We start from the raw sequence: 22,216 nt of genomic DNA, 5'->3' as shown, positions 1-22,216 counted from the left end.
TGGGACCCCTTCTGTGGAAGCATGGAGTTCTAACCACTGAACTGCCAGGGAATTCCCCAAACTTTATATTTCTATACCAACTTAATTTCCATCATAAGCTCCCATTCTGCTGGTTAGTTGGAAATCTCAGGAAACTTAGTGTCACGCTCCTTCCCCAGGGCTGTATGTAAGGTCTTGGGTGGTTTTCCAAGGCCAGGGAGTCCCATCCAGTATTTCGGTCATCCTTCTGGGTACTGTTTGCTGAGTGCCTCTGTGTGCAGGGACCTTCCAGATCTGCCTTCCCTCATCCTTCCTTGCCACTTTGGGAGCTCTGCGATCTCAGGGAATCTGTCTGCTGATTGAGATTGCTCATACCCACTGCTCTCTGGAGATCTGCTGGGGAGGTGGGAACCCAGGTTCACTCCCTCTGGGACTCACCCAACTCCCTGTTCCTTAATCCTCTTGTCCTCAGTGAGTTTATACTTTTAGAAACACGGATCCTAAAGGCCTTGTGGCAAGGAAGAATGGAGCCTGCTACCTGCTTGATGGGAAGGAGAAAAATGGGAGAATATATAGGGAGAAAACATAAGCCAACACCTCAAAAATTACCTTTTCTCATTACCTTAGTAATAATAATTACTTGGTGTTTTATATACAGACATTGACCCTCCCCAAAACCTTCATCCGTCTGCTGTAACACAGTCTGGTGGGGTATTGACCTGGACACCCCCCTCTGCTCAGATCGATGGCTATATTCTGACCTACCAATTCCCAGATGGCACTGTCAAGGTACTGGATGCTCCTTGTCTTTTCTCTTCTGCCCCTGCCCAGCCTCCCTATGAAGCAACTCACTTGGGCCAGCCAGCTTGATAGGTGGCCCCATGGCAACCTGCTTATGAACGCGTTGATCCTTACTGATCACCACCTATGTGCAAGGGACAATGCTAAACTTGGTCATCTGTGAACAATTTATGTGTGGTCTCATTTTTTAAAAAATAAATTTATTTATTTGTTTATTTATGGCTGCGTTGGGTCTTTGTTGCTGCGCTCAGGCTTTCTCTAGTTGTGGCGAGCAGGGGCTACTCTTTGTTGCAGTGCACGGGCTTCTCATTGCGGTGTCTTCTCTTGTTGTGGAGCACGGGTTCTAGGTGTGCGGTCTTCAGTAGTTGAGGCTCGCGGGCTCTAGAGCGCAGGCTCAGTAGTTGTGGCTCATGGGCTTAGTTGCTCCCGCGGCATGTGGGATCTTCGTGGACCAGAGCTCAAACCCGCATTGGCAGGCGGATTCCTAACCACTGCGCCACCAGGGAAGTCCCGTGTGGTCTCATTTTATAGGACTAACCTTTGTGCCTCCTCCTTCCTAGCTGACCGTCACATATCTGCTGGCCACACAATCTGCTCCATGTTATTTGGTTTAATGTCTGTCTTCCCCAATAAATGTTAGCACCATGAGGACAGGGAATTTTTGTCTGTTTTGACTATCCTTGTATCTAAAGTGCTTGGAACTTAGCACTTGGTTGGTGTTCGATAAATATTTATTGAATGAATTGATTAACCCTTACTTCAAGAATTATACCTCCCATCTGGAATCTGAAGGCCAGCACATTTTCGTAACTTGTCCAAGTGGGAAGTTATTATTCTCTCTCCTTCACAAGGAAAAAAGAAGGGAGGAAGGAGAAAAGGAAGGGCCCCTTGATTTATTCATTATCTCAGTTAATGCTTATGACAGTCCTGCCAGGAAAGTTCACCCTATGTTTATAGAGCAAGTAAGACAGTTTCAGAAGAAAGGTTATTGAAAAACCAACTATCTCCCTGCCTCACCGATAACCATAGCCTGCTTCACCTTCCCCATTAACTTCTCAGCCTGGTGTTGCCAGCCTGTTGCTTCCAGTCGTGGCTGAGGTTGATGCCCCAGCATGTATTTGGGGGGCAGAGGTCGCCAGAACACCTAGTGGGTGCTCTCCCAGTGGCAGTGCCAGGTGCTGGTTTCCAGCTAGAGCTCCCAGAAGTGCTGAATCTCCACGGCACAGCCCTTCAGAGAAGCAGCTAGAACCTACTTGGATTCTGGGTTGCCAATGAGCCCTCAAAGAGACAAAACTCTACCCTCCCAGGTAGCTTCTGTCATTAGCACCAGGGAATGCTCTTGACACCTAGGGTGCTGGGGGTGATAAATGAATGTCTACTGTCTCCTTTGTTTGGTAGGAGGTGCAGCTTGGAAGAGGGGACCAGAGGTTTGAGTTGCAAGGCCTTGAACAGGGTGTCACCCTCCCTGTCTCCTTGGTTGCCTTTAAGGGTGATCGCCGGAGCAGGAGCGCATCCACCACCCTTTCCACAGGTAACGTGAGCTCGTGCACTCTGCATAAGAATGCAGTGGAGGACAAGCATTGGAGAGGCCAGAAGAGGAGTCCAAGGAAGAGCAAGTGGCTACCGGATTCTGGATTTCTCTAGACAGGGGGAAATGGAAGTGAGGTCATGAGTTCAAAAGAAATCCATCCCATGGTAGAGAGATGAAGGAGGGGAGTGAAATAGTGTTATTTGGTGAGAGGGGAGTTGGGTCGGAGGAGGAGGAAATGATGTGAACTTGACCTTATTTCTAATACATTTGGAGGGTTTCATGAGAGCAGAATGAGTGAGAAAAAAAAGATGTGAGTGAAGAGTTGGAAGAAGCAAAGTAGTAGGAGGTTCCAAAATAATTTCTAAATATAATAATGTTAAAATAGGGGACAAGCCCCGCTCCCCTCCTCCCTCGCCCTTCTCCTAACAACACTGTCCCTCTGCTTGGCTCCCAGTTGGTGCCCGTTTTCCACACCCTTCGGACTGCAGTCAAGTTCAGCAGAATAGCAACGTCGCCAGTGGTCTCTACACCGTCTACCTGCACGGGGATGCCAGTCGGCCCCTGCAGGTATACTGTGACATGGACACGGATGGAGGCGGCTGGATCGTGAGTCACACGGAGCCCTGGGCAGTGTCTTGTTTCTCAGGCCAGGAAGCTCTGTTTCTTCTTCATACGTGGGAGGGAGGAGCTTTGGTGTCTTGCTGCCGTTTTTAAAGAGATCCCACCCGACTGGAAGAATAGAGCCCGAAGTACTTCACTCCTGGGATAGAGCAGGCTTTGTAAACTAAGGCTGATGATTGGGAAGGCTTGTGGGTTTATCACTGTCTACTAATGCCCTTTACATGTGTGTTAACCTACATTTTACTCTGTGCAAAGCACTCGCATAAACATGACCCTCACACATAAGCTATAGAGTAAGTGAGAGAGATTATTGTTCATATTTTATAGGTAAATTGAAGCCCAAGAGGAGAAGTGCCTTGGCTAAGTCACATGAGTTAATAACAAAGTTGGGACCAGATTTTAGGACTCCAGCCTCCTGGGTCATTGGTCTTCCCAATGGGTCATCTCAGGCCATCCAAGATGGAAACACATGGCCTCTTTGTGGGCTCAGTCCTCTGAATTGGAGCCTTTGTCCAAGTTCTGTATCCTGGCTCCACAGTACAGAAGCAAGGCCTTTGAAACTTTGATACGAAAGGCTAAAACCTGAGAGAAGGAGACTTGGCAATGTTCTGACCGTCCCTCTTCCGTGTGGAGGTTTTGCTCTCTGTGGGCCAGTAAACCACATGGTACCTTCTTTGACTGCATCTGCATGATCCAATTATATGATGAGCTGCTTTTGAGAGTTTCAATCTGATCTTTCCATCTCCCCCACCCCCTTCTTCCTGTACCCGAACAGAGAGAGACTCTCACTGCTCCATACCAGCCTGCAGTCCTACCCACTGTGCTTCCACCACTCACTGTGGGGAGGAGAAAGCACGAGCTCAGAGAGCTCCAACTGTGTTCATTTACACATTCGCTCGGGGGCTGCAAGACCAAAGACACTTGAGCAGCCACCGATAAAATGATAGCATCTAATAAGCAGCAAAGAAGAAAACGTGTTATCCACACAGCTGCATCTGATGGCTGAAAGGCAGTAATGGGATTGGATGGGGGAAATTCCTGATTGATTTATAAAAAAGAATGGAACAGAATGTAACATGGGAGGCCTTCCACCTGACCAGACTCACAGGGCTGTACCTGCTGCTTCTCATCAGCACCATTGTAGCTCTAAGCATTCTGTCCCTTCAGGCTTGAAGCCGGTTCCCTGCATTTGTGCCCATAGATGTCCATTGGCAGGATGTTTGTTCCGTCCAATGCGACCTTTCTGAAAGCCAGCCTCGCACAGGGCAGGAGATGTGTGTCTAGGGCAACCTTTCGAAAGAGACCTGCTAGTCTGTCTGCCTGGGAGTACCCAGGATTTTTCCACAAATATTTATTGAGTGCCTACTATGTGTCAAGTACTGTTTTACATACTCAAGAACCAGCAGTGAACCCAACAGACAGAAGTCCCTGACCTCAAGGATCTTGCCTTCTACATCTTGCCCATGCAAGTGACCTTTACTGGAACACAGATGTCAGTTCCAGAAATAACAGAATCACTCTGGGTTCTAAACAATGCCAGTCCCCCACCCCCTCCCAAGTCTTGTTTTCTCACCCAGACTCCTGAAGATAATACATGAACTGAAATTCTATAGGGTTCTCCTCAAAGCTACCACACTCCAGAACATATACGGAGTCCTGAAAACTTCTCTACCAAATCTTTTACTGACGGTTTCCATGTTTTGGGGGGTTCAGGAGTCTGCTGTCATTGAACGATGATCATCTTATGAATACATTGCTCTTCTAAATTGAGCTTCTCAAATCCCTTTAAGGAGATTCTTCTCCATCCCAGGCAGCAGAAACCCAATTTGATTAACAGGCCAGGACTCTGCCGTGAGTTAACTGAGGCTATGGGTGGGAGGCTGGAATGAAGACCCTCAGGGAACACTTAAGTGTCTCAAATATTTCCGTCTTTGTTTTCCATCTTGCAAGTCCTAAGGACTACACGAGAGGCTCTTTCCACAGGCATTTAAATGAGATTTTCATTTTTTCCTCTTGGTTTAGGCATTCAGGACTGTGAGTAAGTTCTAGGGTGCAGTGACGCTCTGTTGTGTAGAACCAGGCAGAAAGGGATTTTTTTCTCCTTTGAAACTTACTTGCTAAGGGGCTTTTGTTACCCCAGGTAGTTCATTATAAGGTATTTTCACCTCATAGAAGGGAATAGACTAGATTCTGATTGAGTCAGTTAAGGCTGACTGATCAAGATGTCCAAAGGATCCCCGTGGGTCAGTTCATTTGGAATCTGATATCATAAAATGCAAGCTAACATTTATTGAGATCTAATAATCACTTATTATATCTGTATGTATGTGCCGGACTCTGACCTCTATACTTTATGATTTATCATGATTGATGACCTTGCTGAAGCCTTGATTTAAGAGAATGGCAAATGGGCTATTAACATCTTGATCTAATAGTTTAGAGAAGCGAGACTTGTCAAGGTTAACTAACTTGCCCAAGGACACCACTAGTAAGTATAGAGCTGGGTGTAAACAGTGATGCCAAGAGCAGCAGAACCATTTTTTGGAGTTTCCCTAGCCAAGCTGAAGCATTAGTAACACAAACAAAGAAAAAAACAGATTAAAAAATGCTTGGGCACTGTGTTCACTGATTAGAGATAGAGACCAAATGCCAGGAGGACAGGATCAAATTTGAGCCTGACCTTACAGTATAACTAATTATATCAGCGGGAACGGAATTTGATGCAAGGTGTGTGGAACCAAACATTGATGCCCACCTCTGCCCTAGGATGCCACTGTCGGTGATACAGGAGTCGTCCCAGGTGCTAGGAAATTAACAGCCTCAGAATCTTTCGACATGCTTTTTGAACAACAGGGTCAGTAGAGCTGGTTTTTTCAGACTTTCTCATGGAAATATGAGGAAGCAGTGTTTTATCTTTGCATCAGCCACTGAATAGTTAGTTGTGTAACTCTGGCTGTTTGCTTTTCTGAACTTTCACATCTGTAAAATGGCATTGTATATTCTTGCCCTGGAGTCAGCCCTTAACAAATGCTCAACAAGTGATTGTTACACAAGTGAATAAATGAAAAAAGAAACAAGGGAAGCCAGTAAAGGAAGGGGACGTCTCTAAAAGACGGACACGTGAAAAGATGGGAAAGGGAACAGCAGTGTTAGTGCAGTGGGTCGTTGTTCGCCATGACGATCCCTAAGTTCTGCTCAGAGGCTCTGTATCCTTTTCACGTGTCCTGTCTCACGAGTCCTCCCAGCACCTCTGAGGTAGACACCTCCTTCCCGCTTCTAACCTGTTGGACAACAAGCTGACTGAGGCTCAGGAATAGAAATGATGGACTCGCCAACCCCCTGCCAGGACTCCCACCCATTGCTGTCTTCTTTCAGTGCCTCCTGGGCCAGCAGACAGGGAGCTGGCGGTGAGCTCCCACTCGGAGCTCTCGGCGTTGTTGTGGGCAAGCTGCTCTCTCCTCTTCCCCATCTCTTCCCAGAGAAAAGTGTCAAGAATGCTCAAGTATCAGGAGGTTTACCTCATCAGATTCAAGATAAAGTGCTCGACTTCAAGGCACGTGGTGTGAAGCATGGTGGAAAGGCGGGGGGATTGGATTTTGTGTTGGGCGTCTGCTTTTGAATGAACACGAAGGAAAGGAGGCGGAGAGGAAGATGCCACTCCAGCCTTGGGGAGTTCCAGACTCATTTGTGAAGTCAGCTAGGATGGTGTCTAGCGTGGCCCTCAAGGCCAGGAGGAATTAGCATACGTAGGTGTGTTTAGCTTTTAGGTACTTTTTAGGTTTACTTCATAGAAAAGAATCCAATGTACTCTGACTGGAACTGCCTCCCTTCCTCAGACAGAGGAAGTTTTGAAAAGAAAGCAGCCTGTACTCTCATGAAACAGTCCCACCTCCGTTTCCACGTTGTCCCTTCTCACTCACTCTTCAGCCCCGTCCGGTTTGCCTTCTGCTCTTGTCGCTCACTAGCACAGCCTTTGCTCAAGCCACTGGCGATTCCGTGTCACCAGATTCTGTGGACAGTTTGGACCTCATGCTCCCTGACTTCTCACCAGCACTTGATACTATTGGGCGCACCTTTCTCCAGCGGCCTTTCTGACTCCGCATTTTCCCAGTTGTCCTTCACGTCGCTAGTTGCTCCCCTTTCGCCTTAATGAACTTATCCTGCTGTGTGTGGCTCTTATATCTCGGGGACTGCAAGGCTTCATTCTAGGCCACTTTCTCTTTTCAGTTCCTGTTTTCTTCCCAGGTGGTCTCATCCTTCCAGTGGCTTCATCTTCCTCTCTACGTCCTGGTGGCTTTCCATGTTAGTTAGGATAGAATGGGCTATGCTGCAGTAGCAAACCAACCCCAAATTTCAATGATTTAACCCATAAAAGGGTTTTGCTCACATGTGCAAAGTCACTTCTCAGTGGTGACTCAGGAATTCAGGCTGATCACAGCTTGTGGCCCTGCCCTGTCATCATGTGGCCTTCACTGTGGCACTGTGGCCCAGGGCAATGGAAGAGAGAGTGTGGAGACCCCCAGCCCATAAGCTATGCTCCTGTTTACAGTCCTGTGGTTGGAACAAGTCATATGGTTCCAGCTTAGCTGCAAGACAGGCTGAAACATAAAGTCTCCCTGTGTTCAGGGGGTGAGGAGAGTGAAAGGGGACTTGCTGAGCACCCAGCACTGTCTCAGATACACAGGTACACCTTCTAAGTCCAGCCTGGCTCTCTCCTGAGAACTCTAGCCCTTACATTCAGTGGTTCCTGTGGCATCTTTGTTCACCAGGATACCTCAGAAGTCACTCACACTTACCAGGTCCCCAGATGAGCTCTGCGGCACTCACGGAAACTGTCCTCTCTCACAGCCCCTTTCCCAGCGATCGGCTGAGTGAATTGCCCTCAGTGCTGCGAACCCAAACCACGAGAGGCAGTCTTGACATCCTCCTTTCTCTCAGCTCTACTTCCAGTCCATCGCCACGTCTGTCAGTTTTCCCTTCTGTCCCCTCTGCCCATCCTCAGGGCAGCCCCACTCCACTGTGCTGCCCTCTGTCACTCAGCCACGTCTGTTCAGGTATGTCAGAGGGAAACGTCCATCTCCCTCTTCAGGTCTTCCAGAGGCGGAACACTGGGCAGCTGGATTTCTTCAAGCGCTGGCGGACCTACGTGGAAGGCTTCGGGGACCCCATGAGGGAGTTCTGGCTTGGTATGACCTTTGAGCATGCATAAAGGCTGAGGTGCAAACGGGAGACTCCCCTCTGAAAAGCTGGTCAGGCAGCTTGCGGAAGCTCGCCACGTTCAGGAAGAGCTCTGAGCGACAGGGACTCTCTGAGGAACCTGCCGACCAGGGCGTTGGTGTGGCCGTGTCGCTGGGAAGGTTCTCATGTGCTCTGGGCGTGTGAGAGGGTGGGTCTGTCACAGGTGGGTGGGCTTTATGCTGCATCTAAGGCCCGCACAACCTGCCTGCAGCCTGAACTTTTCAGAAACCACAAGAGGAGAAAAATAGTTGATTGATCGGGACTCTGGGCTCTCACTGGGAGGTCATACGAGTCCCTGACATTCTGCTAGTAATGCCAGTCGTTATGGCATTGTTTTTTCCCTTTTACGTCTGCTCTATTCTGGAGCAGACGTTCATAGAGAATGAAATAGCCAAAAGCATCAATTGGGAAATGAAGAGTTAAAAAATCATAATCTGGATACTCAGCATCTGATAGAGTAGATGACGTTTGTGGTTTGCTTGGTACAAAAGTCCCTTCGGTGACCTTAGAGTCAGTAGGTGATCTCCTCTCCCGCTTGGTGAGACCAAGGATGATCAATAGAACAGCTTCTGCTTGAGAGAGAAGGAGTCAGTGGGGGCAGATTCATCCCACAATTAACCCCTCCGCTCCGTCCCAGAGGATGTGGTTTCCACACTCAGAAGCATGACTGTGCCAAAGACATAATGGGATGAGAAAATGAGCCCCCCAGAAGAGATGGTGTAGGGAAGGCCCCCATTAGCAGAGGAGGTGAAGGCTAAGGCAGCTTTGCGGGGTGAAAGTCTCCGATGCCACCGGTGGGTGCTCACACACCGGTTGATTGGTTACCGGAATTCCATTCCTGATTCTTAGGACTCGACAAGCTACACAACCTCACCACAGGCACGCCCACCCGCTATGAGGTGAGAGTGGACTTACAGACTGCCAACGAATCTGCCTATGCCGTATATGACTCCTTCCGAGTAGCCTCCAGCAAGGAGCGGTACAGGCTGACAGTTGGGAAATACAGAGGCACAGCAGGTAAGACAAAACGTGTCCTTCCTGCTGGGGTCTCCTGCTCTGTGTGTCTGAGGATTGGTCGGCCACCTGCCATGGGTCTCGGGGGGATAGAATATTGTTCTGTGAAGGTGAATTGTCCTCGCTGACAAGTGAGGCCCCACTCCCTGCAGGGGATTAAACAGAATTATTGAAGCAGTCTTTGACAGTCATAAAATTGGAACTTCTGTACATTACACACTGATCCCCCCCAGTAAAATCCCTCCTCTTATACTCCCCCAATTCGAGCTGTTGTACATTAGCTGATGAACCCACATTCTGAGAGATTTCATGGTGTCTGCCCACCACTCATTCGGCTTCAGCAGTGTGACTGCCATTCTTGCATAGCAGTGTGTGTGTGTGTATTATTTAAATATATACATATATATATATATATATATTTTCTGAATGAATGAATGAGGTTGCAGGACAAAAGTTCTCAATCTTTAGCTGGCATCAGAAGAGCTTGTTAAAGCACAGACTGCAGGGTATGACCGTGGAGTTTCTGGTTTTGTATGTCTGGGGTGGACCTGGGACCGTGCATTTCTAACAAGTTCCAGGTGCTGCAGCTGCTGCCAGTTCAGGGTCCACTTTGAGAACCATTGCTGTAGATGGTCAGAGACAGCTCATCCTTGTTAGGCATAATCAAAGCCTGCTGTTGAAATAAGGAAGCTTCCTGTGGATCGGTGTCTCAGAAGGAACTCTGGGCTTGGAGTCTCAGGTCGGAGATTTGAGTCCTGGCTCTGCTGCTTGTGGACTGTGGGACTGTGACAAATTCCTAGAGTCTAACCTCTGTGAGTTTGTTTCCTTATGGGATTAAGAGTTGCCTGACCCACCCCTCAGGCTTGTTGTGGGCATCAAATGAGAATGTATATGTGAAGGTGATGGGTAACTCAGAGATCAGATTAAATGGAAGTATTGTTATTGTAGGAACAGAACTTGATTAAGCTTGGGATTGATATGAGCCCTTATTGCATTTTATGAGCTGAATTAAAAAGTAAACTTATAAAAGGATGACAAATGTGATGGGGAAATAGTAGAATACAAGTAAAATAATTAAGGCAGATTTCTAGATAAGATTAACGTACCTATGTGCCCAGAAGGGCTCTAGAAGTTCAGGTGTGTGTGTGGGAGGATTAATAAGGAGAATCTTCCTCAGGAGTGGGGTTGAGCTGGGCTTTGAGGAATGGTGAGGATTTGGAATGATGAAGGGCAGAGAGAAACAGGCGAGCAGAGGCATGGAAGATGGATGCGTACACTTCACACGTGGAGGGCGCCTGTGCGGATAGGGGGCTGTGAGATTGTGCAAAGGGTACAGCCAGGTTATAGGCCTGAAAAGCCAGGAGGAGGAATTCATTCCGTGTGGGAGGAAGTAGGCCTGAGATGATGAAAATGGACGCTTAAGCTTCGGAAGAGCTAGGAAAGCTGTTGTGTTAACACAGGCCTGGAGAGAGATGAGAACAGCCCAGGGTGGCAGCCGTGGGTGCAGGGGTGTATAGGAGTGATCTGCAGAAGGAAGGGCTTGATAATGGGGTACACAGGATTGTCAGACGTGGCTCGGGGGGACCCAGTCTGGGTGACTGGGAGGATGCTCAAGCAGAGACAGGAGCAGAGAAAGGGAGTTAGTTGTGTGAGAGTGGTCGGTACTATGGGGAGCGTCGAGGAGTTTGGTTTTGGGTGTTTGGATATTTTACTGTGAAGCCTCTAAGTGAAAATGCTTTTAAAGCTATTGGAGAAACAGGCCTGAAGTTTGGGTGACAAGCCCGGAAAGAGAATCTATTCATCCGTATCGTGTTCTCATCTTGGCGATTTTGAGAAAAAAGTGGCTCCTTGTGGCCTAACTGACTGGATCCCTAGCGTTTTCATGCTTGGAGGTTTTCCTGCCCCCAGTCCTCTTTCAGGCCAGAGTTTGATCACGCCCTCAGGGGTGAACTTGGGCTCTCCCCTCTCATGTCTTCTCTCCTGCAGGGGACGCTCTTACTTACCACAATGGATGGAAGTTTACAACCTTTGACAGAGACAATGATATCGCCCTCAGCAACTGTGCCCTGACGCATCATGGTGGCTGGTGGTACAAGAACTGCCACTTGGCCAACCCTAATGGCAGATACGGGGAGACCAAGCATAGTGAGGTAGGTGACAGGGGAACATCTTTTTTGTCCCAAGCTTTTCCCATATTGTGTTCCTAGAGTGACACCCTCCAGACTGGTTTGTCTGACCCTCTCCTTTTGATGCCCAGCAGTCAGGGCAGTAAGACTTCTTCTCCAGGTTCCATGGCCTTGAGGTCAAGGCCCTCCCTGCCCATCTGCTGCAGCCCCTCCCCACTCTACATTCCCACCAATGCTGCACCCTTACTCAGTGCAGGGAGGTACTCAGGCTGCCCACCACTTAATAGAGATGATATGGGTCCCACACCATCTCACTTTACGAGTTCACACATGGACACTGTCTTGGTCAGCTCAAGCTGCTGTAACAAAATAATATAGCCGGCATGGCTTAGACAGCAGACATTTATTTCTCATGGCTCTGGAGGCTGGGAAGTCCAAGATCCAGTTCCCAGCAGATTCAGTTCCTGATGAGAGCTCTTTCTGGCTTGTGGATGGCCACCTTTTCACAGCATCCTCACATAGTGTGGAGAGAGAGAGAGAGAGCTCTGGCCTGTCCTTCTCTTCTTATAAGGGCACTGATCCCACCATGGTTGACCTACCCTCATGACGTCATCTAACCCTAATTACCTCCCAAAGGCGCCATCTCCGAATACCGTCATGTTGTGGGGTCGGGGCTTCAACATATGCAATTTGGCGGGGGAGGGGCACAAACATTTTATCCGTAACAGACACTTCAGAATTCTTTCTAGTCATTCATCCAGTTAAACCAGAGCTATTTTTCTCAGTCCTTTGATCACGGGGAAAACAAAGTTTTCTGTCTTATGTCAGACCCACTCTTGGATCCACTTCATCCAGAGCCACCCAAAGTCTGCCCAGAGCGTTGTGCTAAACTGGTTTCTCCAGTTCAGGAGTGTGCACACAGGGCCAGGAGTTGGCGAGGGCTCCTCCCCCGCTCCCTTGCTCTGCAACTTTCCAATCAGTGATTTCTTGAATCCTCTTGCCCCGTGAACATCGTCGTGATTCCTCGCCAGCTTCCAGGCATCTCCTGCCTGCTCCCTCACAGCTTCTTAAAAATTGCATCTTTGTTCCTACCCGTCATGAATCCATCCCCTCCATGAACTCTCCCCTTCCTGGGTTTCTCATTTCCCATCCTAGATCTTGATCCTAGCCTTCAGGAAGCCACCTCTCCCCAGAACTCATACATAGTGTACCAATATGACTGTAAATATTAGTACATCTGAAGTCCAGGTACATTTTGATTCCTTTGGTCCTAACCAGGCAGCAGGGACTCCCAATCCTTATGTGATTTTTCAAAGGGAAGAAGAAATTTGTCGCCAGGGGAGCCATGGAGGGTGTGCCCATGAATCATGGTGGCAGCATGTGGGCTGACTCAGGGAAGCCTGTGACCAGAGATCAAATATTTGAAATGAGCAGCCAGCATGCCCTAAACCATCCCCATATTTGCTAATAAAAGACATTCATCTGGTTAATGTGCTTTTCACAGTCTGCAAGGCATTTAGTTTCTTGTTTATTATTTACCTCACAAATTAAAATACATAAAATTGGTCACTTGGGCTCTTTATTGGCCAGGTTGCAAGGTTATTAAGTGAATTAAATATTATTGTGCTCACCCATCAAAAGTCGTAAAATGAGATTTAGTTTTCAGCAGACTATTTATTACCCCAGAGCTAATATCTAAACAGTCTAAATTGAAAATGATTTTCCACAATTGGCCAATTAATATGTTTACTGTTGCCTTTAATTTTTTGTAAAGGAAAAGTGAGGCAAAGATAATTCGATCATTGCTGGCCAGGTTGACCCCGCGTTACCTTTGCTGCTGCTCTGGCCTCACTCGCCTCCTGGGCTCACACCCCCCCCATCCTCCCACCACAGGGGACTTCCAAATTGTCAGCCTGTCTAACCTCAGCTGCCCAGCAGAGGGAGCACGCTTCTAGATTCCTGTCTCACTGCCTTTATAAATACCCTAGTCTCTCCTCTAAGCAGAGAGGGAGTAGTTTCCCTGGCAAAGAAACATTCTTTGGTACCATAATCCACCCCACCCTCTCCCAGGTGCCTCTTTTTGATGCTGGCTTATTTATTTATTTATTTATTTATTGCGGTACGCGGGCTTCTCACTGTTGTGGCCCTCTCCCGTTGCGGAGCACACGCTCCGGACGCGCAGGCTCAGCGGTCATGGCTCACGGGGATCCACCCGGACCGGGGCACGAACCCGCGTCCCTTGCATCGGCAGGTAGACTCCCAACCACTGCGCCACCAGGGAAGCCCTATTTATTTGTTTTATTTATTTATTTATTTTATTTACTTATTTATTTAACGTAGGGGGTGAACTGGGAGCCATGGAAAGGACATGAATTCTCCATTCCTTTTGTGGAGTTGAAGATCCGCCCTCATGGCTACAGCGGGGAGCATGTCCTGGGCAGAAAGAAGCAAACACTGGGAGAAAATTCGAGAACATTCTGACGGCCCATTCATGCACTTATTGCACAAGAGGAGACCAGCCCGGGGTTGGGGCCTGTGTAAGCATGGGGTGGGGTGGGTACTAATGACTGGCTAATGGAAGTCTGAGGGGTGCTCATAGCCCTTGGCTTCTGAGATGGCTCGATAACCTGCAGGACAAAGCATGTCACCAAGCTTCCAACCATACAGCTCACTTCCTTGTCACCTGCATTTTGCCCACCTGTATTGTGGGCCTGAAAATCAACACAAAAATAGCTGCACAATGTGTATGGGCGAGACAGCACTGGAACTGCAAGGTTTTCTGCTCTATCTTCAGTAACAAACATACGGGATTAGGGCAAAAAAAAAAGGGGCGGAGGATAAGGAATCACCTAGTACTTCTTCAATTGGAAATCTCTGGAAATTGGTATATATATATTCAGGGCTCTGCTAATACAAATCTGCTGTCTAAAAAGAAACACCAAAGGGGGATTTGACGACAAGGGGCTGAGGTAGCCTGAAACTTACCTTCCATTACCACTGGAAAATTGGTAAAATCTTTTTTGAGGAAAAAGACATAAATCTTCCCCTTTTAAAAATAATTGCTGATGTTATGAGGAAGAATAAAGGGAACCAAAAGGGACCAAGAGGGATTTGAATTTTGCTGTGTTCTGACCAGTATCCTGCGTGCTGGAAACCCCAGCTTCCATGTCACTGTTACTTTTAAGTGCCCCCTTTCCAGCCACCTGCATTATCACTCTTGTAGATCTGCATATGTTGTGAATAAATTCTCACTTATTTCAATTTTAAATAATTTGACTCTCTTGGTAATTGGTTCCTCCCAAAGACCCTTTTCTGTGACTCCCTTTCGTACTGTCAAGTCCTCAGCCTCCCTCCTCTCTCCCTCCTGCCCCTGCCCTCCCCCTACCCCACCCCGCCCTGTCGGACCCCTGGGTTTCCTGAAAGTGCTCAGCACCAGAGGCTTATTGTTTGAGTGGACACTTGGCAAGGGCAGATCCTTTTGGCTTATTTTCCTATCACTTTGGAAGGTTTTTCTGTGGCAAAGTCAGTGACCATTGAAGAAACTTAATTTCCTATTCGAGAAAAGAAAAAATAAACCACTTGATTAAAAAACATTTGCCTTGTGTTGTTTTCCCCACATAAGTACACTTGAATTCTAAATTTAACCTAAGTGCAAGCAAAGGTACCATCTGTGCATTATAATGGAGTTTGGTTGGCCATGGCCTCTGACTGGTGTGATGGCCAATAATGGTATTTGGAACCAGGAAGTGGGTGAGTGGGGAGGAAGACAAGTGCCCTAAAAGCTGCGGTCCTCCTCGAGGGTGCTGGAGTCATTTATTGCCTCGGGTTCTCCAGGTTTTAACCTCTGTCCGAATGCCAAGCCATACTTCCGAAACAGCGTTTGTCAACCTTTAAAATTTTCAGCATCCCCTCGGCTCCCTATACACACGCACTGAGCAATGCCCTGGTAACTTCTCGGTCTGATAAAGTGTGGTCTGGATGAAGTACAGTGTCAGCGTTGGGGCTAGTGGTTTAAAAACGTGCTTGCACCTCTCTCATCTATTCAAGGAGAATTTAAGTGTCTGCTTGCTTATCAGGCAGTGTTCTGGGCACTGGGGAGCCAGCGGTGAGCTCACAGAGGTAAGCAAGCCAGACATGGTCTTTGCACTACTGGATTATGTGTGCTGTCATTCATCCACTCATTAACTCATTCATTCAACAAATACTGATGAAGCCCTATTCTGTGCTGGGTTCTACTCTGTGCCCTGCTGCTATAGAAGTGAACCAAACACAAGATTCCTGCCCTTGTGCTTAGATTCTACTTGTGGAGACTGACAATAAAAAACAGATACACGTACAATTCCCAGAAGGGATGAGTGCCATGGAAGAAAATTATAGTAGGATTAAGAGACGGAGGGGGAATTGGTGGCAGAAGCGGGGGACTCCACGGGCCTCTCTGAGGAGTAGATATTTGCAGAGACTGGCCAGATGTCTTTAGTTTGATCCAACTTCCTCAGGGCTGGAGGCTGAGCTAATTTCCTTGTCCGTTTCAAAGCTCCCTTTGCACAGCTTCTCAGTTCCGAGGCCCCTGGTCTCCTGTTTGCACACGAAGTTCTCACCTTGGTGGCTCCGTAGCCCTGTGCTCATCCCAGTGGGTGCAGCCTTTTTAGAAAAGAAAAGCCTCCTTTGCAAAGTGGATCAAACCCTGGAATGATTCAGAGCGGGGGTGGGGTCGGGTGCATCGTGGGTGGTGCTTCCCAAATTTAACTGCACTTGTCACATGTGCCTGGTGGGGCAGGATTGCTGGGCCGCAGCTCTTCTGACTCAGCAGCTCTGGGCCAGGGCTGCTGTTGGATGGGTGACCGCTCTCTGAGTAGCTCTGGCGGCGCAGGGGGCACCCGCTGATGGCCTGTTTGCTCAGGAGGCGTCTGTGATGATGGCAGCAGCACAGCCCCATCTGTGTTCACCAACCCTGGTGTTTTCCCACCGCTGGCCAAGAAGAGGGCTTGTGGGAAACTGGAGCTGTTTCTTGCATTCTTTTGCCTGTAGGGTCCTTGCTGCCCTGAAGGGACAGGACAGAGAAAACCTCAGCTGACCCTTCAAGGATTCCACTGGGGCAAAGAAGAAAGTGCGGGAGGTGGGAAGTTCATTTTCAAAGGATGTTTGTCTGACTGAGGAGAACCTTCCAGACCTAAATCTCTGTGCCTAACCTCATTTTAACATGACCAGCTCTGGCAACTCCTGCTCTGGGAGCTGAATATAGGCCCCAGAATAGATTTCTGGATAGACCTGCTTTTTCAAGGGTCAGACACATTTCTTAGAGCCAGGTTATGAGCCATCAGGGCTTTGAAGCTTAAGGGACAATTCCTACCAGTCAGGACAAACCAAAGAAAACAAAAGCTGTCATAGAAGGGACAGATGACACAGCCAGGCACTAGGGTAAAAGCGAGGACACAAGTATCACAAGCAGCGGATAAAGTCTCCGAGCCATGGCCTGTTGCATGCAAGATACTAGCAAAGCCTCGATGAGCAGAACACAGCCCCTGCTCGCAGTGCGGTGGGGATGGCCACGGGGACAGACCACGACGGTGGGCGCTGCGACGGGGAGAATGCTGTGAACAGGGCGGGGTGCCCTAGAAAGCATTGTGGGCGTGGCGTCAGCATTGCGTCCGGAAGGGGGACTCTGAGTTTGCCAGGGGAGAAACGAGAGGCCTGGGGGAGGCAGGGCACCTTGGGAGGAGGACACTTGATGGCAAGGATGAAAAAGGGTGGCGTGTGGTGTGTTTGAGGGAGGAAGCCGGTTTCTAGGTGGGGTGAGGAGGGGCTGGTGGGGAGCCTTGCTGGAGAGATGGGCAGGGACTGGTCTCGGCCATGTAAGCACTGTGGTCTCAGGTTGCACTGTTTAGCACAATCAGCTGGAGCTGTTACCAGCCTGATCCTACTTCACCTCCAGAGACACTGCTTCAGTGGGTCTCAGCTGAGTCCTGTGCCTCTGAGTTTTTTTTTTTTTTTTTGCGGTACGCGGGCCTCTCAGCCGCGGCCTCTCCCGTTGCGGAGCACAGGCTCCGGACGCGCAGGCTCAGCGGCCATGGCTCACGGGCCCAGCCGCTCCGCGGCATGTGGGATCTTCCCGGACCGGGGCACGAACCCGTGTCCCCTGCATCGGCAGGCGTATTCTCGACCACTGCGCCACCAGGGAAGCCCTGCCTCTGAGTTTTTTAAGGCTCCAGGGGCTTCTAACATGCAACTGGGGCTGAGAACCATGGCTGAGATGAAAAAGGGGGGCAGTGGAGAACACTCAGGGGTGTTTAAACCTTGGAGTGACACTTGTAGTGAGGCTTGTATTTTGGACACATCAGTCTGGTGACAGCATAGAGAATAGGGGGAGGCGTGGAGGGCTGTTTTAGGGAAAGAGTGGAGATTCACAGACAAGTTAAGGGTTATTGCAATAGGCAATAGGTACTGACTTCCTTGGCCTGTGGCAGAAATTGTGGGAAAGGGAAGAAGAGCATAGATTAAATAATATTTCAGAGGAAGGATTAACAGGATTTGAGGGGGGTGGGTGGTAAAGGGAGGGGAGGGATCCTTTCGTGCAGAGTTTAGGGCTGGTTGTTCTTGACAGTAGCTTCCTCTGGGAAGAGGGTCCCAACTTTTATGTTTGTCACATGATGTCAAGAGTTCTACTTTTGGGAGTTCCCTGGTGATCCCATGTTTAGGCCTCTGCACTTTCACTGCTGAGGGCTTGGGTTCAATCCCTGGTCGATCCCGCCCACACAAGCCCTGCGGCCAAAAAAAAAAAAAAAGGAATTCTACCTCTTTTTTTTTTTTTTTTTTTTTGCTGTACGCGGGCCTCTCACTGTTGTGGCCTCTCCCGTTGCGGAGCACAAGCTCTGGATGTGCAGGCTCAGCGGCCATGGTTCACAGGCCCAGCCACTCCACGACATGTGGGATCTTCCCGGACCGGGGCACGAACCCGTGTCCCCTGCATTGGCAGGTGGACTCTCAACCACTGCGCCACCAGGGAAGCCCAGGAATTCTACTTTTTAACTTGGAATTCTCAGGGATTCAAGGATCCTTAAAGCTAGGAAATGCTGAAGGGAGAAAGAAAAATAAATGACCCAAGGAACTGTGATCAAAGGGATGACATGAAAGAAAAGGACCAGGTATGGTGTGTGAAGAGAGACAGGCTGTGGACAGAGTGGAGTGTCAATGCGGGTACAGCATGGCAGTGGAAAAACAATTATAAATAATGAAATGCTCTCGGCGAAACGTAGTCATTTACTGGAGGAAGTCTTCCGCTAAAAGAATTTCCAAGTCGTTCCCTTAAGCCTTTCCCCAGGACGGTGGAGAGGATCGGGGAAAGTGTTTTCTGTCAATGAAAAGCGCGGATCAATCAACAACGTTTGAGGGCAGCCTCCCCGCGCAGCGGGGCGCGCTGTACGCGGCCGGGCCAGCAGATGGCAGTGTGGTCCTACCGGGAGCCTCTAGCCTCAGCGCCACTTTCCTCTCCTCCAGAAAGGGAAGTTCTGGGGGTCTTCACGTTCCTTCCTTCCTGGGTAGAATGACCTGGAGAGTCAGCCTCTGGGGTACGACTCAGCGTCCAGCCAGTGCTTGGTGGTTGCGCAGGCAGTGCTGCTGCACAAAACAGGTAACTGGGAAACACTTTGAAGAGACTGCCTCGTGAGACGGGTACTCTGTCCCCCGACCTGGCCCACTGGGCTGGTGGTCCGGCAAGGGGATGGGGGGGCACCCCTGGAAGGGGTTTTAGGCAGTTCCTAAAGTGCAAGTGAATCCACTTCCAAAGTCCTTCTGTTGGTTGGATGTTGCTACGGGGGAAATGGGTTGAGTTCCGCCGCCAATGGTAATAAAGAAGTTAGGTTCTCAGGCTGGCCCAGAAAAGCCTGTTCATTCTATAATGCAGATAAATTGCAGTGCACTTATAATGACAGAAATAGAAAACAAAGGTATTGTAGTATTGCAATGTAAGTAAAAGAGCGGTGGGGTGAAACCAGTTCTTTATTTTGGCAGGTGAAGAAAATTAGGTTTGATTAGAGAAGGATAGGAAGCAGATAAAGCTGTCTCTGTGTTCTGGGCTGGTCTCAGCCTATCAATACCCAATGTTTTGGTTGGACTGGCCCTTGAGTTATTATAATTGTAAGATACCCTTCAGCAATAGCCGTCAGGAACCTTTGACAAATAAAGGTTTATTACTTGCAAGACCTGGAAATTACACGGCACACAGGAGGCCACATTGTGAGGTTGTGTGTGAGAGGGAGAGAGAGAGAAAATGAGCTCGAGAGAGAGCACGCCTAGGGTTCTCCTTTTATTGGAGTCTGCAGTGGGGGCCTAGGATTTCGAGGGCTCGCTCTTCACTGGTGAATTTAAAACACAGGAGTGGGAATTTCAACTGCAGGAAAAGAAGAAAAAAAATCAAGAGGCCTAAATGGTTAGCTATTGAAATCAACCGGAATCTCTAAAACAAAGGAGCCGCAGTGTGGGAGGTGGTCTGGGTCCTTGTCCAGCTGTGGGGCTGGCAGTGTGTTTATCCTGCATAGTGGTCTTTGAAGTGGGTGCCTCTTTGAAATGGATGCCTCTGCAATCAAAGCTTAAATCAGGCACTTGGATTACAAAAAAGAAAAAACAGAACTGTCAGGGCTCATGCTACACGGTGGAACATCTGAAGGAGACAGTTGGGTGTCTGAAGGCTTGTGGGCAGAGCCCGTTACGGGATTCTATAAGTTTCTGACCCAAAGGAGGTGCTTCTGCAAGTTAACAGTCTCTGAGGAGGCCAGACCAGCAGAATGGCCTGGATCATGATGCCCTGTGTGCACAAGGGGCACTAGGACAGGAGTCTGAAGACTTTGGTCTTCAGGTTTCCAGGTTTGCGTGAGTTGCTGACCTTTCTGTGCCTCACTTTCTTCCTTTATAAAATGGGGACGACGTTAGTCCCTGATTTACTCACTGCGTCAGTTGCTGCAAGAGTCAAATGAGGTATTGAAAGTGCCCGTAACTATGAGGTTGAAGCACTCTGGAATGGTAAGATAGAGGCCTTGCACCTTTAGTCTCCATAACTTCACTCAGAGCTTTTGGATTTTATTTTTTCCTTGATAGAGGTGTATCCCTAGCTACCTCTAAGGTATATTTGCTATGAATAACCACCAATAGGATTATTATGGCTCACAGAAGAAAGAGAAAGCGCAGGGTGAGAAAGAAAGGTTTGTAAAGGTAAAGGAAAATCTCTACATTTCGAAAGGGGTTTCCTTGGGGATGATATGAATTGAGGTGTTAGCAGTAAAAGATGAACAGATGAAGCATGGGGGTACACAGACCCTCCACGGCAGCATTTCCCAGACGGTGTTCCTTGGAACCCTTGCTCCTCCAGAGGTGCTAAAAGAAGAGGTTACGTGGTCAAATAAGCTTGGGAAAGCTGAGTTCAGTGGAGTTACACCATTTCCTTATTCCAGTACCCATTAGAACCTTTAGTGTGATACCTGCATTGCACATTCCAAGGAGGAGTGGGAAAGTCATGGTATGCAGTGCTTTACAAACTTATTTGACGATAGAATGCTTTTGGTTTCTGAATATCTAGATAATATCAATATTTGTCAAGGTATGGTTCAGAGACCACTGTCATTTACCTAGAGTTCTTGTTAGAAGAGCAGCTTGTCTGGTCTCGTCCAAGATGTAATAAATCCAGCAGAAGGGCAGAGAGGGACTGGGTCTCTGCACTTGTAAGAAACACCCAGTGATTCTTTCTTTTTTCCCCCTAATCAATGCATTTATTTAGCATATAGTATGCACCAGGCTCCACGCTAGGAACTGGAGATACAGTGCTGAATAAGACAGTTAGAATTCTGGCCTCATAATGGCGAATTCTAATGCGGGTGAGAATGGGCTAGAGTGCTGGGAACACAGGAACATGGTTGCCATACAGTCTGATCTTGTTGTGATGGGAAAACTTGTGTACTTAGGGAAGCGTTCCTAGGCAGCGATGTAAAATCTGGAATACTTCACCAGAAATATGTTTTAACAGCAACTAAGACTTAGGGTTATGAAAATCCCTTATCTAGCAAATGAGCGTGGCATCGTTGACCCTGACAGGTTTGTGACTATCACATAAAACCCAGTGAGTCTTCAGCACATTGAGTTTGAGGACCTGTGACGTAGCTGGATTGACGTTCTAAGGCAAACACTGTTTTAAGGTGAAAAAGATGTTGACTCAGACTCTCCTGATCTGGCCACCAGGAGGCACTGTCACCCTAGGGTGGCTTGAGGTGAGGCGGGATAGCTACTTAAGAAGTTCACCTGTCACATACTGTAAATTGGGAGCCCTTAATTCAAAGAGTATTAATAATACTGTGGACAGTGCAGTGTGTGGTGAAATTAAGGAACGTATTACATCAGTGGGAATAGAAGGTGTTACATTATTTTCAGTCCCTATCTCATTTGGCCTGTCTGTACCATCTGACTCTACAGACTCTGGCTTTCTTCTTGAAAGTTTCTTCTCCTTTGACTTCGAGGACACAACTCTCTCATGATCTTCCTTCTGTCCTTAATAATAATGAACATTTACTGAGCACTTATAGTAAGCCAGGCCCTGTGCCGAATGCTTGTATGCATTATCTCATTTAATCCTCTCATCCCTGTGAGATAGGTACTGTCATTAATTCTACACAGAGATTAAGTCCTGGGCCTAAATTACACAACAGAGTTGGAGTTAGCCTCAGAGTCTGGACAACTCCAGTCCTAGCTTCCCACACTTACAGTGGTCCTCGCCAGGCTGCACTTTCAGGTTGTATGCAGATGCAAATGGTGCCCTCCTTTCCCAGTTGCCTCCTCTGCAGCTCTCTTCTGGGGGACAGCTTCTGAGTGACGCCCCCCGTCTCCCCACAGCCTGCCCTGACTCCAGCTTTGAAACTTCCCTCTT

At 48.4% G+C, this 22,216-nt stretch overlaps 1 protein-coding gene across 1 annotated transcript in view; it reads left to right on the top strand.

The window, feature by feature from the left end:
• TNN (tenascin N) overlaps positions 1 to 14,135 on the top strand; it is a 52,505-nt gene extending 38,370 nt beyond the window's left edge. Inside the window, exons 12-18 of the mRNA XM_060142174.1 lie at positions 638 to 768; positions 2,179 to 2,311; positions 2,766 to 2,917; positions 8,022 to 8,118; positions 9,020 to 9,187; positions 11,171 to 11,334; positions 13,651 to 14,135. Of these exons, the coding sequence (XP_059998157.1) occupies positions 638 to 768; positions 2,179 to 2,311; positions 2,766 to 2,917; positions 8,022 to 8,118; positions 9,020 to 9,187; positions 11,171 to 11,334; positions 13,651 to 13,791 (986 nt within the window). The 3' untranslated portion in view covers positions 13,792 to 14,135. The remainder of the gene's footprint in view (positions 1 to 637; positions 769 to 2,178; positions 2,312 to 2,765; positions 2,918 to 8,021; positions 8,119 to 9,019; positions 9,188 to 11,170; positions 11,335 to 13,650) is intronic.
• The last annotated feature ends 8,081 nt before the right edge of the window (positions 14,136 to 22,216 follow it).

The sequence above is a fragment of the Lagenorhynchus albirostris genome, chromosome 2, assembly GCF_949774975.1.
Source record: "Lagenorhynchus albirostris chromosome 2, mLagAlb1.1, whole genome shotgun sequence".
Taxonomy (NCBI): domain Eukaryota; kingdom Metazoa; phylum Chordata; class Mammalia; order Artiodactyla; family Delphinidae; genus Lagenorhynchus; species Lagenorhynchus albirostris.
The sequence above is the reverse complement of the archived record's forward strand: the minus strand, read 5'-3'. Positions and strand labels throughout refer to the sequence as shown.